This window comes from Podarcis gaigeae, assembly GCF_964106915.1.
Source record: "Podarcis gaigeae genome assembly, chromosome: 3".
NCBI classification, from domain to species: Eukaryota; Metazoa; Chordata; class Lepidosauria; order Squamata; family Lacertidae; genus Podarcis; species Podarcis gaigeae.
Genome location: NC_139680.1, coordinates 95,612,067 through 95,628,784, shown reverse-complemented (window position 1 = coordinate 95,628,784; position 16,718 = coordinate 95,612,067). Strand labels below are relative to the sequence as shown.

Below are 16,718 nucleotides of genomic sequence, written 5' to 3'. Positions count from 1 at the left end.
GTATGTATGTATGTATGTATGTATGTATGTATGTATTCATGCATTCAGTGGTGTTGCTCACTTGATGTTAAAGCTTCAGTCAGTGGAACAGGAAAGGAAGGAAAAGTCCCCCAACCCCTAAATTTACTCAAGGGTTGGGAGATCGTCCAGAGCAGATTTAGGGTGGTGGTGGTGATGTATGCAGGCATTGGAGGCCAAAGTCAGGCTATATGCATGCAATGCAGGCCTAGGCCTTAAGGCCTCCTGGAGCTCCATCTGCCTAACAAAAGACAGAGAGGATTCTAAAACCCTCCAATGACATTGTTAGGAACTGGCAGGCAGCCAATCCCTGCTGAGATAGGGCCATTGTTGTGATTTGCTAATTGCAGCATTAAGGCGACCTATCACAGGTGGGGTGTGTGTTTTGCCTTGGCCGGCTTAAGGGATGTGGGTGGCACTGTGTTCTAAACCACTGAACCTCTTGGGCTTGCCAATCAGAAGATTGGCAGTTCGAATCCCCACGATGGGATGAGCTCCCGTTGCTCTGTCCCAGCTCCTGACAACCTAGCAGTTTGAAAGCATATCAGTGCAAGTAGATAAATAGGTACCATTGAGGCAGGAAGGTAAACGGCGTTTCAGTGTGTTCTGGTTTCCATCACGGTGTCTTGTTGCGCCAGAAGTGGTTTAGTCATCCTGGCCACATGACCCGGAAAGCTGTCTGTGGATAAACGCCGGCTCCCTCGGCCTGAAAGTGAGATCAGCATTGCACCCCTTAGTTGGCTTTGCATGGACTTAACCTTCCAGGGGTCCTTTACCTTTTACCTTTACCTTTAAGGTAAATATACTGGTCCAAGTACCCCGTTTGTCAGTCTTGTTCCTGTTGCTGCAATAAATCCTTTTGAGCTGAAATCTGGTCTTGGGTCATGCCTGAACCCACCTACACCTTTGCTTCCTATCCTGCAGATGGGAGCTTGACCATCATCTGAGCAAAGCGGTCAGATATAGCCCATGTCTCGGCTTACTTTCATTCGCTGTTTTTTTAATGTGTGCAAGCTTTGTACGTGTTATTACCTACTAGTCTTGGCTAGAAATTTATGGACACATTAAGAAGGAAGGATATGGATGGGGGAGGATATTTATTACTTTGTTTTATTGGATTTAACATCAGTATGTAAGCAGAAGCTCTAAAGATGAATGGATGGTCGTTGTCAATGGAAAAGGGATGGTAACAAGAGGCTGGGAGCTTAAATGGGGTCTGCAAAAAGGATTTTGTAAACCGCAGTCGGAGTTTGCTCCCAAGAGGAATGCCCTTGTTAGGCAAATGCAGATCCTTCTTCAGCAGTTGGAAAGCAAGGACATAAGTTGTTGTATGAGGACGTGAATTGCCTGTGTCTTGGAACTAGAACTTGTGCTGGTTTTAATCAGAGTGATTTCATTTGCTTTAATAGAGCTATGCTGATTTATACTGGCAATTATACAGGAGCACCGCGCAGTTTTAAATAAATTTATAGTCCTTTTGAAAATAGTCAAGATTAGCTCGTTCCTTTTCTGTCTTTCCTGTGTGGGCTCGGAAAACCCCTTAACGAAGCCAAACAGAGTTGTCTATATGACAGCTCACATTAATGGAATTATAATGATGTCACATATACAAATAAGAATCTTTTTCTCTCTCTTTAACTATATAGATGAGGGGTTTTTTTTAGCTGTCTAATATATAACAACCAGCCTGGCAGGGAGCAGGGTGTTGTTCCAGTATTTTGGGGGTCTGGGGTTAGTGTGGTGTAGTGGGTAAGAGTGGTGCACTCGTAGTCTGGTGAACCGGGTTCGCGTCTCCGCTCCTCCACATGCAGCTGCTGGGTGACCTTGGGCCAGTCACACTTCTCTGAAGTCTCTCAGCCCCACTCACCTCACAGAGTGTTTGTTGTGGGGGAGGAAGGGGAAGGAGATTGTTAGCTGCTTTGAGACTCCTTTGGGTAGTGATAAAGCGGGATATCAAATCCAAACTCTTCTTCTTCTTCTTCTTCTTCTTCTTCTTCTTCTAAGTGAGCCCAGACATGGGACACTTTCCAGAACAGCCCTTTTATTCCTCTCTTACATGGGTTGTGTGGCAGTCACTAAGTGGCAGCAGTGTGTGAGCTTGATGAAATCCCGCGAGATCTCGTGAGATTTCAGTAAGATATTGCCAGTGGTGGGGGGCACCTCTTGGGCTTCTGCCACCCAAGGTGGCCTCCTCACCAGGCTTCATGGGCAGGGCAAACCTGATTTTATCACCCTGTTTTAGTTGCAGAAAAATGCCAAATGATATGGTCATTTTCACCCCCGGTATGGACTTTTTAATCTACTACACTCTTTTTGAGATACCTGACACCAAATTGTTGGTACAAGTTAGTACTGTATACTAGTTCAGCTACGCTTTCCAGAAATATGCCTGGTTTCTTTATTTGGGAGGGGGGGTTGTCCCTCAGAGTATGATGGCAATCCACCACACTTGGCACCAAACATCTCTCCACTAAAGAAAAAAACCACACATCTTTTCAGTCGGCACCAGGATCATCTACATGAGCGTTCCATATGCACCAGATGGATAATCTTCCTAAATCATCTCAGGACAGCTGGGGGCAGCAGATAACAGTAGGTCAGTAATATTATATGTGCATCTAAATGGGAAAGGTTCTAGAAAGGCACATTATACATTTTATCTCCGAGGGATATGCCATCCTATTTATACTGATTCTAAATATGCTAGTAAACAGATCCTAAATATAAGAGAAGCACAGTTAAGCACAGCAGAATGCTGAACTTAATGATAAACATTAAATAGTCTATCTGAACAGATCTTGGGCCTTGAGGCCAATGGCTCATTAAGTCAGGAAAGGCAGAAAGAACTGGGGTAAATCTGAGTCTTGCCATAAACATTTAAGCTTCTTTTTAGCCTTCAGCACCTAAATGCGCCTCTTTTACGTCTTTTTGCAACTGTGTAGTGTGTGTGTATGTGTGTGTGTGTGTGTGTAGTAATAGCTTTGTTCCAACCTCACAGTGTTCATCAGTTACAGAAATTTTGCAATAATTAAATATTCCAGGTGGAATCCAATATCACACTCTTACAAACGTTCTGTCTGCAGAAGCTTTTCAGCCTGTCAGGTGGAATGATCCTCCCCCTTGTGCTTTTATGGGGTTTCCCCTGACTCCCCTGAGCCAATTTTGGGGGGCATGTGGGGGAGGAGAGAGGGGAAAGCCCCATGGCATAAGCAGAAGTTTTTGTGTGAGCCTCCTGCTGACAGGGCTCCCTAGGTCAGGCATCCCCAAACTTGGCCCTCCAGATGTTTTGGGACTACAATTCCCATCATCCCTGACCACCGGTCCTGTTAGCTAGGGATGATGGGACTTGTAGTCCCAAAACATCTGGAGGGCCGAGTTTGGGGATTCCTGCCCTAGGTAAATCCCATCCATTCACTCACTCACTCACTCACTCACTCACTCCAGTGTTAGAAACTGAGATGTGAAAGCTAGGAGCTAAATTGCATGTTGTACCTAGGTTATAAGCGCAACAGCGGAATGTCTAGGCACATTTTTTTATAACGAAAATACAAAGCTGAAAATGAAAGAACTGCAGCTAAAATCTTACATTCATTTCCACATGGTCTAGTCCTTCCCCTGCCCACCACCCTAATATTCTCAAGAGGGTCTCTTCTCCAGTCTTCAAAGAATAGCTGGAAGTGGGGAGGCAGAAAAAGGTCCTCCTTTCCTTCCATTCTGTAGTTTTAATCTGAATTCTCAGGAGCTGTACTGTACCCAGAGCTCAGAAACTGTTCACGCCAATGAAATTCCTTGTTGCAAAATGCACCTTGGAGTGTCAAACGCTCATCCACTAACATTACTCAAAGTCCAAACTTTGACTTTTCACCTGCTCCTAGTAGTCAGTGCATTTGGATGGAAATTGATACTGCATCTTCAGAAGAGGGGTAGGAAGCAGGATGAGTTACTTTTAGAACAATCCTATCCATCCAATCCTATCCAGGGACGCGGGTGGCGCTGTGGGTTAAACCACAGAGCCTAGGACTTGCCGATCAGAAGGTCGGCAGTTTGAATCCCCGCGATGGGGTGACCTCCCGTTGCTCGGTTCCTGCTCCTGCCCACCTAGCAGTTCAAAAGCATGTCAAAGTGCAAGTAGATAAATAGGTACCGCTCCAGCAGGAAGGTAAACGACGTTTCCGTGCACTGCTCTGGTTCACCAGAAGCGGCTTAGTCATGCTGGCCACATGACCCAGAAGCTCCCTCGGCCAATAAAGCGAGATGAGCGCCGCAACCCCAGAGTCGGCCACGACTGGACCTAATGGTCAGGGGTCCCTTTACCTTTACCTTATCCATGTCAATTTAGAAGCAAGTGGACATAGCAATACAGCCCGACTTTGGACTGTATGGTACCCTAGAAAAAGAAAACATATAAGAAGAGCCACCTGATTCAAACCAATGGCCTATCTAGACCAGTGTTCTGTTCTCACGGTGGCCACCCAAAGAGAGAGACAGAGACAGAGAGAATAAAATAATTTTAATGATCATGACCATTTCATTATACTTAGCTTGAGTTTTAACCACAGTTGACTGAAACAGTTGCATCCTTCTTTTCGTTTTGTACAGTTCTCCTAATGAACTTTTAAAATGCAGCCAGTTCATTTTCAGCTTCTCCTTGTGCCTCCTGGTCCTTCAATTTATGTCCTTGTTAGCTCATTCACATGACTCTGCTCAAACCAACTTCTTTCAGAACATAAAATTATACTCAATGATGTGAAGGAAGGAATGATGTATTCATTGTGTCTGGAAGTAGCCAGTGATGAGTTCCTACATTATTCATTCCAGGAAAAATTAGCACAAAGACTGGATCAGAATTGTTTTTGCTTTCATCTAGAAAATAGCAATACTGCATCTGGCAAGTTGATCCTTGGAATGAGGCTGTTCGGATAGTTGCTGACCAGTGGCCTCAGGGTGTTTTAGAGTTCCCCCAAGCCCACTGACCACTCCCTTTTGTGTAAGGATGATGCTGTTACCAACGGTCAGAATGAGTTAACTATTAGGAAATAGAATATAAAAAATGTTTGCATGGAGAAATCTAGGATTCAACCGCAATTCTCTTCAGATAGTACAATGATTCAAGTTAAGTTTCATTAATGTTTACAGTACTCTGAATGGCTCTTTACATTGTAAATTTCCTCCCTCTCTTCTTATAAAGTCTGTTATGTTTGTTTGAGTCCGATGCTTCAGAAGACCATTTGTGACTTAAAAAGTGGTGGCTGTGTTGAGACAGCTTCTCCTGTGCTTCAAGCAAGTATAACAGACAGGAGAATCTGGCAGATGAGGGCAGATGGTCAAATCATCCTTCAGGGCTTGAAAAATTCTTTGCATTTTTACCTAATTAAAACAAAAAAAAGGGGGGGGGTGAAGAGAAAGTTTGTCAGGGCTATAAAAGTGTTGCACACACATATGTACTGTAGTTACATTCCTGTAACTGAACAATGCGGGGCAACGGGAATGTATTGTGTATGGGCCTCGTTGCAATTTCAAAGAGCTTTCAGTTGTCAAACAGTGCCTCTAGATATTCTGGAACAGGTACGTATGCCAACACCTACACTATCATCTATCCAAGTGAGTAAGGCTGATTTGAACACGTATTGAAATGGTTCTATAGAATCCATGTCATCCATGAATTCCTGCAGCTGCCCCATCATGGCCCACTCCAACCCCTTTCCTAAAAAGGCTGTATTTGTGAGTGGCCAGTAATTAGTCCAGACCAATAGGTCCAGGGACAGCTTCTTTAAGAGTGGTGGTACCACTATCTCATTCAAGGCAATAGAGACAATCCCCTCCCTTAATGAACTGGTAACCATTGAATGTTGTTCTCCCTGCCACATATGAATCATCTGTTCCCTGATTGAGATGTCTTGTGATTATGTATCTTTTTGTCCAGACTTTCCACAATCCATAAGATTGGACCCTGCTGTTTCTGAATTATTGTTTTTACATGTTTTTATAATGCTGTTTTATGATATTGTTTTATTGTATTCGTGTTAGTTTTGTATACTGCTTTTAAATATTCAAAATATTTTTAAATGTTTAAATTACCAGTAGATTTTTAGAAATGCTTTTTAATAAATGAACAAAACATCTGGAGGGCATCAGGTTGGCATAGACAGACCTATGTCTTGCCAGCATGACTCCCAGAAAGTTCACCTGCCCCCTCACCACATTTCCCTGCATTTTATAGATCCATTTTTGTTGTTTAATATCTGACTTAATGTGCTATTCAAGAATCATAATGCAAATACCTGTCCTTCCTTGTCCTTTCTCAGCCTTGGCTCCTGAATTTAATATCAAGAGCAGTACGCAGCAATCTAAATTTTTACCCGATACCCTTAGAAACAATTTATGGGGAAGAAACAAAAAAACAAGAAATCCATCTTTTGTCACAATTGTGGTTGTTTCCTCATTTGCAAGTGTTTCCATTATGTACTTTTGGAGGCCTGAAATTTATTAATGTCACAGAAACAATTGCTCAAATTCAAATGGCCAAAGAATCTCCCTGAATGGAAGTCGCTTGTTTGGATTTGATATCCCACTACCCGAAGGAGTCTCAAAGCAGCTAACATTCTCCTTTCCCTTCCTCCCCAACAACAAACACTCTGTGAGGTGAGTGTGGCTGAGAGACTTCAGAGAAGTGTGACTAGCCTAAGGTCACCCAGCAGCAGCATGTGGAGGAGCGGAGACGCGAACCCGGTTCACCAGATTACCGCTCTTAATCACTACACCACGCTGGTGTTGATTGTCATACGTGAGGCAATTCAGGTGCGATCCTGGAAGCAATGAGCTGAGCTGAAATTTCTCAGAAGACTCCCCCCCACCATGAGAAATATTCTGAGATTTTCCTCTCTCACACTTCTTCTAGAGAAGGTGACAATCTTTCAGGATCTTCTCTGAATATTATTCGCTATTTTTTTCTGGCAAGAGACAAACAGAAACCCCTTGCCCTCCATCCTGGAATGACACTAGGCTCAGTACAGTATGAATGATACAGAATGATAGCTAGGCTGCCAACACGGTGGCAGCTGTTGTCGCTTGCAGCAGCAGCAGCAAAAATAAAAAGTAAAGAACCTTTCGGTGGAGCAGGGCGGGGGAGAAGGCATGCATAAGAAAAGCTCTGCTGGATCAAACCAGTGGCCCATGTAGTCCAGCATCCTGTTCTCAGTGACCAATCGGATGCCTGTGGAAAGCCTGCAAGGAGGACCTGAGCACATAAGTTTCCAGCAACTAGCATTCAGAAGCATACTGCATCCAACCGCAGAGGAAGAACATAGCCACCATGGTTTCTGGCCACTGATAGCTTTGTCCTCCACAAACTTGCCTAATCCTCTCTTATAGCCATCCAAGTTGGTGGCCATCATCGTGGGAGGGAAATGAGCTGCATGAAGGTGTATTTTTTGTATGGGAGACTGAGCATATGAAAAAATACAACCAATATTAAAATTAGTTAACACAACTGATCTATTTGCTCTGAGAACAACACTGATGGTCAACACATTACATTTCCGACCCTCACAATTATGCACTATAATTATGGACTGTTCATTGGCTTAGTTTCACACTTCACGAAGTTCTACTTTACAAGGATTGCCATATTTAAAAATGTAAAATTCCTGACACCCCCAAAGTTGTTGAGCCCCAGCATCTCCATGAGCCAATTCTTATTATTATTAGAGCAAGGAAGGAAGGGATTCCCCCCCAAACTTTTTTTTTATGGCGTGAAAAACCCCTAGGACACCCCCCATGAAAATGGCCAGGCCCTATTGCACCCCTTTCTTCAACACGGCCCCCACCTTACTTTCCTCTCTACTACACCCCACCCAGCTGCTTAGGCCCCCCATAGCCCTCAGAAATGTGTAGTGAGGCACTGCAACCTTTCTCTCCCCCCCACCTCGAACTTACCACAGCTGGTTATGTCCCCCTTCCTCACAGTTTGCTGCCCTCACTATCCAGGTCTCGTTTAAACTCTTTCCTGCGCACACGCACACACTGTTCCCTGCCTGCCCCCAATCTCCGCCTTGACGGTGCTGCAGCTGGAAGTGGACGGTGGCCATGAATGGCTGCAGCCCTCCCTGGCAATATGAGGATGTGCTTGCCGCCATGTACCTGATGGGTGAGATGAACTAACACCACCACCTCAACCCCCTTAGGCGAGGTGGCCACGCCAGCAGCTGCAGACCCCCTCTCGCTGCTTCTGCCACCATGACTCTGCGGGACACCCCTGGCACGGGGTCCCTTTTTCAATCAGCTTGGGGCGGCTAGACCGCTGTGTCGCCTTCCTCTCTCCACAGCCTCCTCACTCTCTCCCCCCCTCCCCGGCTAAGGGAAGTGACATTTTGTCACTTCTACTGCTGCTGGGGAGCAGCCTCCCCAGGAAATAAATAAATAAATAAAAAACCCCAAAAATGGGGGGGGGGGGAAATGGGTTGCCATACATTCGGGAAATTCCAGAGATTTCTTGACATCCAACAAATTTTCCTGGATGCTATTTTAGGAATCCAATTTCTGTACAGTGGTACCTCAGGTAAAGAACTTAATTAGTTTTGGAGGTCTGTTCTTAACCTGAAACTGTTCTTAACCTGAAGCACCACTTTAGCTAATGGGGCCTCCCACTGCTGCCGCCGCACAATTTCTGTTCTCATCATAAAGCAAAGTTCTTAATCCGAGGTACTATTTCTGGGTTAGCGGAGTCTGTAACCTGAAGTGTCTGTAAACTGAAGCGTGTGTAACCTGAGGTACCACTGTGCATGTCTGGAATTTTCTGGATGTATGGCAAGCCTAACTTTACTGCTTCCTGTCCGGAGAAACAAACAATGCTATATTGTGCCTGTGTGAATTGTAAAACACTTGCAATGTTCAACAGATACTCATTACATAAAACCGACAATCTCAGCTGTAACTATCATTGCCGACTCAGAAGTTAAGCTGTGTCCAGCTGAGCTAATCCATTCTATGTGTGTATATAAAATAATATAATATAATATTTATGCACAATGAATAAAAAAATAGCTATTTCTTTTTCACTGGCACTGCAGAAATATTATTCTCTTTCAGGACCGCATTTAGGCTATATTAGTATGCCTGGACTGTCTGACGGGGGGGGAAATGGGTTTATTTTGGGATTTAAATGGACACTTTGCTTTGGTTGCTGTGGAAACCCTAGGTTCATTTAGGGACTTTAATAGTCCCTTCCACAGGGTTGCTGTGAGTACTTCTTCACATAATTAATCTGTGGATTCCTAGGATGTTGTGATGACGACGCTTACTAATATAATAGTATATATAGGTAATTGGTTAAAATACATGGAACAGCAGTATAGAAATGACTACAAAGTCGTAATACCAAAAGTACATCCTCTATGTTCATAGACAGTACACTAACTTGTTAATAACAATAATTTATTATTTATACCCCAGCCACTCTGGGCGCCTCCCAACAGAATATTAAAAACATGATAAAACATCAAACATTAAAAACTTCCCTCAACAGGACTGCCTTCAGATGTCTTCTAAAAGTCAGATAGTTGTTTATTTCCTTGACATCTGATGGGAGGGCGTTCCACAGGGCGGGCGCCACTACCAAGAAGGCCTGGTTCCCTGCCACCTCACTTTTCACAGGGAGGGAACCACCAGAAGCCCCTTGGAGCTGGACCTCAGTATCTGGGCTCAATGATGGGGGTGGAGACGCTCCTTCAGGTATACTGGGCCGAGGCCGTTTAGGGCTTTAAAGGTCAACACCAACACTTTGAATTGTGCTCGGAAATGTACTGGGAGCTAATGTAGGTCTTTCAGGACTGGTGTTATATGGTCTCAGCGGCCACTCCCACTCACCAGTCTAGCTGCTGCATTCTGGATTAATTGTAGTTTCAAAGCTAGTTGGGCTATTGATGATCCAGTTTTTATGCTTTCTCGTCCCCCCCCCCTCCTTTTTTCCTTAGCAATGTGGCACATTTGGAAATAGGGAGGCAGCTGACTGGGAACAATGGGAGGAAAGGCATGGCTACTTAGGGTGAAGACACCTCTCTTCCTGAACACTTGAAATATTTTAGTGACTTATTTAAAATACAGCCACCCTACCTTTCTGTTCTACCCAACTATTCAAGGTGATCAATATAATAATGAGTTTAAAACAAATCCAATACATCAAACTAAAATCTCAAAAAGAAAACAGCAGGAAAAAAATGATGATGCCAGAATTGGAAGATTCCTCAAAGGTCATCAAATCCAACCCCCAGCCAATGCAGAAAACCCATTAGTGGGATTTCTTTACAGTGAATAAAAGTGGGACCCCTTGTCCCCTTGTTTCATGTGGAGAGAAATGCTGAGCTGATCACAGAAGCCACAAAATAACTGCTGTGCCCTCACCTTACTCAGTTATATATAATTTTTGTGTAGTTTTGAGTGAGGGAGGACTTTTGAAATGCTGTATGTTTAAAGCCATTACACAAATAGCAGCAATATGAGGCAACCCTCTCATTTAACTCCACAGCTTTCCCAGAAAGAATTTACTGAGAAAGACACCTCACAGAAAACAAACCAGGATTGCAGCTCCTGAGCTTATTACCATCCATTGCACAAAGTAGTGTGCACTTTACAGATACATCTTGGTGGCTAATTTTTTTAAAAAAAGAAAGGGGGAAAGCTCTTTCTGCTTTGCTGGATTGTTGGCGTTACTTACCCAGGTAGGCTCAGTAAAGTTCTCAGAAATATTTATCACAGACATATTATGGCCTCTTCTGCTGAAATGTGTTCAAGTCATAGATTCTAAGGCTGCAGGTGATAAATGTTCTTTAATGGCTCATTATTCTGCTCTGCAAGTGACTCTTTATGAGGACAATGAAAAGTAGACTTCAAGATATATCAGTGTCCAAGCAGAGCAACTTAGATTGTAACCCTAAACACACTTACCCAGGAATAAGGCCTATTGAATACAGCTGGACTTACTTCTGAGTAAGCATGCATAGGGTTGTACTGTCAATATACAACATACAATAGGGGAGTGCAACCAAATAAGAGGATATTAGACAAAAACGTGTGGATTTTTTGATGAATATTGACAACTGAAGATGTAAACACAAGAACATATGGAAGGGAACATTCATGGCTTGTGAAGGAAGCAGAAGTATCCTAAATCATCATCATCTTTTTAAAACACCCATTAACTGGATTAAGTTCTAAGGAAGTGCTTAAAATCCTGTCATAAAAAGAACTTATAAGTGCACCAAATGTTTTGGTGTCTGGATTTTAAGTAGTTTTGTGTGGGGTGGGCAGAATATTCTCTAGGAGAAAAGGAACGTTTCAAGAATGTTCACCTTTTGTGTGTTTCTGCAACAGATGTAGCTACAAACACACACAGACACAACGGGGTATACACCTGAGTTGAATAGGATTCAGAATGCAGCAGTCTGATTGGTCCACAGGAGCCACCCAATCCAGCTCCAGGTGGGTGAATCCGCAACCTGATTGGCCTACAGGTGAATCCCGGAATTAGCCAATCATGTTGGGCCCATTGTGTAAATAATGTATATAAAGCAGACATTCTGGGGGAACTTCCATTCCTCCTCACCACTATGAGCTGAATAAAGAGCATGAAATCCACTCTCAACTCCGAGTATATTTCAATAATGTACAGTGGTGCCTCAGTTTTCGAACGTAATCCGTTCTGGAAGACCGTTCTGGAAGACCGTTCAATATGGAAGCCTCAAAACAGAAAACTCAAAACCGAAAACTCGATACGGAAGCCGCCTTGAAAGTTCGAATTCTGAGGCGTGTTCAAAAATGGAAACATTTACGGCGTTCCAAGTTCCGAAACGTTCATCAACAGAGAAGTTTTAAAACTGTTTACATTGACTGGCAGCAGCTTTTTTGCATTTCAGGCAGGGCTCTCCACCAGCCCAGAGCTGCCAGGGATTGAACCTGGGATCATTTGGAAAGCAGATGCTGTATCACTGAGCTACGGTCCTTCCGCTAACAAATATCCAACTTTGGTACAACAAAGAAAGAAGAAAAAATCCACCCAAGTTTCATAGTACAGGTTCTGACTTCAAGAGGGGTGAATTCAGAACTGCCTAGCCAGTGAAAATATAAACCCATTCATTTTGATGAACCATTTTGCGAAGCACCGTTATCTAAAAAGAAAAATAACCTAAAAATCTTCCCTGATTGTGCTTTAACAGATTTTGTACAGCCCACTAACTGTTACTCACACTAATGTCTGAACACTACCGTCACCAAAACTACCCATTCCACTTAGAATGACACGAAGCCTCTCTACAACCTAATTACTTTGCAATTATCTAGATTACCTCTTAATCGTCCTTTATAGTGAACATAGTTAACTCCCACATAACCTCTTGTTTCAGGGAACACTGTCGAAGAACTCTAGAGCTTAACAACAAGATGAGACAGCCTTGTGGTTTTAGGATATCTAGTGCAATTTGCAGCTGTTTCCTGGTTTGCATAACAAAAAAACAAAAACAAAAAACCCACCCACACAATCCCAGTTTGTTTTGGCAATTTGGAGTGCTGGTGCTGAGTGACGGCAAACCTGAAATGGGAAACTGATTTTGGGGATGGCACAAAGAAAATCTACAAGATGGTTCAAGGGGAAGTGGAAGGCTGCAGATTTAGCTTACACATGTGGTGTCTTCCCATGCCCTCCTTTTTGTTCTATGTTCATTATGAGAGGACACTTAGCTGGCCAGCCACTTGCAAGAGTTCTGCTGGCAAGTGGTTTCTGATGAGCAGCCAGTGGCCACAATTTCCCACCTCCAGAAATATGTTCTAGGTGGAACATCATAGTGGAAACCTACATAGTGCATCTTTTTGGGGCAGGGAGCTCATCAGTGCTTCATCAGCAGAGCTTTCATTCTGGCTGGCCAGCTCCCTAATCTCCATTACTCTCCCCCTGCCCCCTGAGACAAGGAATCAGAAGGAATCCACTGCTCCACAATACTACATACATACCTAAGGGAAATTCACAGTCTTCCCTCCTCTCAGAATTATCTCATCTTCCTGGAAATTGGCAAAATGCCCTTTTCTAACTCACCCTCTATGAGTTGAATTGGGGTATTTGATTGGGGTAGGGAATTTTCTATCAGCCCTAATAAGATCCTTGTGGGCTTCCTGAAAGCATGTGGTTGGTCACGATGAGAACAGAAAAGTGGACTAGATAAGTCTTTGGTCTGAACTCAGTAGGCCTCGTCTGATGTTCTCCAGAAGCTGACAAAATAGTCATGACCCAGTGTCCCATAATTGTGGAATCATTTTAAAGCAATAATGACTATACAGGAAATCAGTTTATGTTAGATAAGCATAAACAGGAGGGCAACAACTGCAAACATTTGTGAGCAGAGGGTTTGGGGGGCAGGGATACAGAAGATTTTCATGAGTGAGCCACCCTGCTCCACACCATGTCAGTAAACTGTAGTGTCACCTGTCTTAGGAGGGACACTTTGCAGTTCTGCCCCACCAAACTAGCCGCTATTACATGCTGCTCAAAGGTTCCTGCAGTGTTCCTCCCCTGCTATGGTTGCCATATTTCAAAAAGTAAAAACCAGGACACCCCGAAAGTTGTTTAGATTTTCTTTTTTACACACACACACACACACACACACACACACACACAAATTTTCCTTGCCAAAGATCCAGGACAAACCACCACCTCCTGAAAATTCACCCCAGATGTCACTTCCGCCTTTCAAATCCCGGTAATGTCCGGGAAAATCCAGTCACATGGCAGCCCTATCCCCCACCATGGACAGAACAAGCAAGAGTTGGACTTGCTCCACCATCCAGATCTGGGTTCGCGGTTTGTTTCTCTCCAAACGAATAAACCTAATATTTGAAGATTGTTTCAGGAAACAAACAAGCTGGACTCTGGATTGCTTTGTTTGACATGCAGCAGGAGCAGGGGAGGAGCACCCCGAGCACTTTTGAGAAGCGTGCACGAGCACACTGCTCATTCACATCAAACCACTGGTGACGTGTGAACTGGACCAATGAATGCATCATTAACTGAGATTTGCATTATGGCGAACAGTGCTATGAATTTATAAGAGTCCCTCCCTAATCCCCCCCATAACATTTTGTATTTTTATTTGAAGATGCAGCCACGCCTGGTGCTGCCTTGTATTTGCCTGGTTCCTCTTAACATGCACTTTGCACCATCAAAGCAGGCTTCGAGGAAGGCCCTTTGAAGCCAAGTGGACTTCAAAGTTGGTGGCAAAGCTTTGTAGTTCAGCTCATGCATCTAACTGACTCGTTTCTAAAACTGGAGGATTACAAATCCTCACTGGCTTTATCTGTTGCTTCAAACAGGAGAAATGCATAGTGGCAGGCTTGCTTCGCATAAGGGCCTTCCTTCACTTAAAGGAGGACCTGGACAGCTGCATACATCATCAAATGCTAAGTTACATTATCGGTTTATCGCCAAGGGGAGGGAAGGATTGAGGTTGGGTTTGGTTTTTTTTGCCTGCATCACATATAATCCACTCTGAAGCTGTTAATTCATTCATTAGGCACCTAATTGTATTCTCTTTTTAATTAAAAAGGGTAGCAGCCCAAATGGTATATATTGTTATTCGATCTACGTAGATGCAGGGCTACTGCACTGCTGGTAACAGCACGTTTAATTACACACACAGGGAGACACAAATGTGTGTGTGTGTGTGTGCTCACCTCATCAAGGTCATACCTTCTCTTTCTAGTGTGCATCTGAAATACATGGCTCACTGCCCTTAGAAAGAGAATGAAAAATGTACATCAGCAGAGACATGAAAGAGAGCCAAAATAAAGCAATGAAAACAGCAACAAGAAAAATAGATGCTGGCCTATTTTTCAAAGCAGTAAAGAGAAATCCTGGTTCTTCCTTAGGATTTCCACTTTAATGTTATCAAAAAAAAGTAAGAGCCACCTCCATAGAAACAACTTTAAGGTTTTCTTCACATATTATGTTTGTGTAATACATAAGAAGATCTACAGAGTAGTCCTACGCATGTCAGTTCAGAAGCAAGTCCCTTTCACTTCAGTGTTTACTCCTGAGTAAGTGTGTATAGGATCTCAGAGACAGCATGTGTACAGCTTTGCACCTAAACATTCTATTTATTAAATGGGGCGGGGGATAATTCTTGGTGCTTTGTGCATGGAAATAATTACTGCCAAGTGCTCCTCTATAGTTATTGACTCTTTTCCTGACGTATCACACTTTGACAAGTTGATTTACATCTTGTGCTACGTTAACTTCTGATGTTGAGATCGAAGTGTGTTTCATAGGCTTTGTTAGTGTTTTGTTGAGATCTATATGCATGACTTAAAAGCATTTATGGATAACAAAAAGGAAAAACAAACAACACAAAATGGTGAAAAATATGGAAAAACTAGAGGTTGCCTTTATTGCTATCTTGTGGGAAGCCATCCTTGAAAGATTCCATGTTGGAAGTGTCAGCCTACAAGAAGAAATGCTAAATATTTGTGCTTAAGCCCATTTGCTGGAGTATTTTACCACCTACATTGCTACTTTGTGTGAAAGTTTTCAAAGTTTTAAGGAACAAGTACTTGACCTTAGTAATGTCATGAGTAGAAATCATGTCTTCAACAGCAAAAAACCCCTAAACACTTCCACAAGCCCATGTCTGATGAAGCATGAGCGAATAAAGTTGTTTTGGAAGGCTCTCAAAAGTTCAGTGCAGAATCATTTTATCCAATTATTAATAGATTACTCACTTGCATGAAATTCACATATTAGTGCCTACAAAGTTGCACTCAGCAAGTTTTGATTCTTCAGCAATTTGACTGAGATGTCGAGTGAAAACATCTTCAGTGCTGCTACAGATTTACAAGAATGTTACCCCAAAGACCTTGTTAAATCATTTCCTTAAGTATTCCCCCCCCCCCCAGTTTAAGTGTCTTGTGAAACCGTCATATTGGCCACTGCCTTCCCTAAACATTATACGAGATAACAAAATGGAGAGCGCTTTTCTAAATGTAGATGTTGCCCTCTGAATTTACTTGTGGTTGCCCATCACCAACTTCAGTGCCGAGAGGTGGTTTTCAAAAATGGCACAAAGAAAAAATGAAGTAAGGGCAAGCATGCTGAATGCAAGACTAAACACTTTGGTGCTGATGAGTGCAGAAGCAAGTCTTCTGTGCAGCCTAGCGTTTGAGAACATAATCAATGACTTTACAGAAGCAAAGCAAGAAAAGGTCAACAGTAAGGTAAAGCTTCTTTTCTGTCTAACTCTTCATCATTTCACCGGGTACCAGACAACATATGTGCGCTGTTAATTTTTAGGCACTTAACTCACAACATTTCTTTTTAATACTGCACTTTTCTAGTGCATTGTCTGCCATTGTTTTATTATTACTGCTGTGTTGTTAGTGGGTTTTGAATTTTTATACTGCAACAGACATATCTGAAAGGTACAATTCTGAAAACCCATGAGTGACTGGGACTGTAGTCCAACAATATTCAGAAGTTCACAGATTAGCCACCCTTGAATTAATTAACGATTAGAAAAAACTGAGTACTCACTCCTTACGGAAACAGCTTCTCCTCAAAATGTCACTTGCAAGTTCCTGGAGAAACTGAAGGTACTTCAACTCTTCTTCTCTTCATAAGCATGAAACAGAATACCAAGATAAGTAAATTAAAGAAATACTGCTTTTTA

At 42.9% G+C, this 16,718-nt stretch overlaps 1 protein-coding gene across 1 annotated transcript in view; it reads right to left on the bottom strand.

The window, feature by feature from the left end:
- Positions 1 to 4,509: 4,509 nt before the first annotated feature.
- The window catches only part of LOC310841191 (spermatogenesis-associated protein 7 homolog), a 64,396-nt gene continuing 52,187 nt past the window's right edge, over positions 4,510 to 16,718 (bottom strand). Inside the window, exons 9-11 of the mRNA XM_083731775.1 lie at positions 16,583 to 16,660; positions 14,731 to 14,788; positions 4,510 to 5,385 (exon numbers count right to left, since the gene is read on the bottom strand). Of these exons, the coding sequence (XP_083587901.1) occupies positions 5,254 to 5,385; positions 14,731 to 14,788; positions 16,583 to 16,660 (268 nt within the window). The 3' untranslated portion in view covers positions 4,510 to 5,253. The remainder of the gene's footprint in view (positions 5,386 to 14,730; positions 14,789 to 16,582; positions 16,661 to 16,718) is intronic.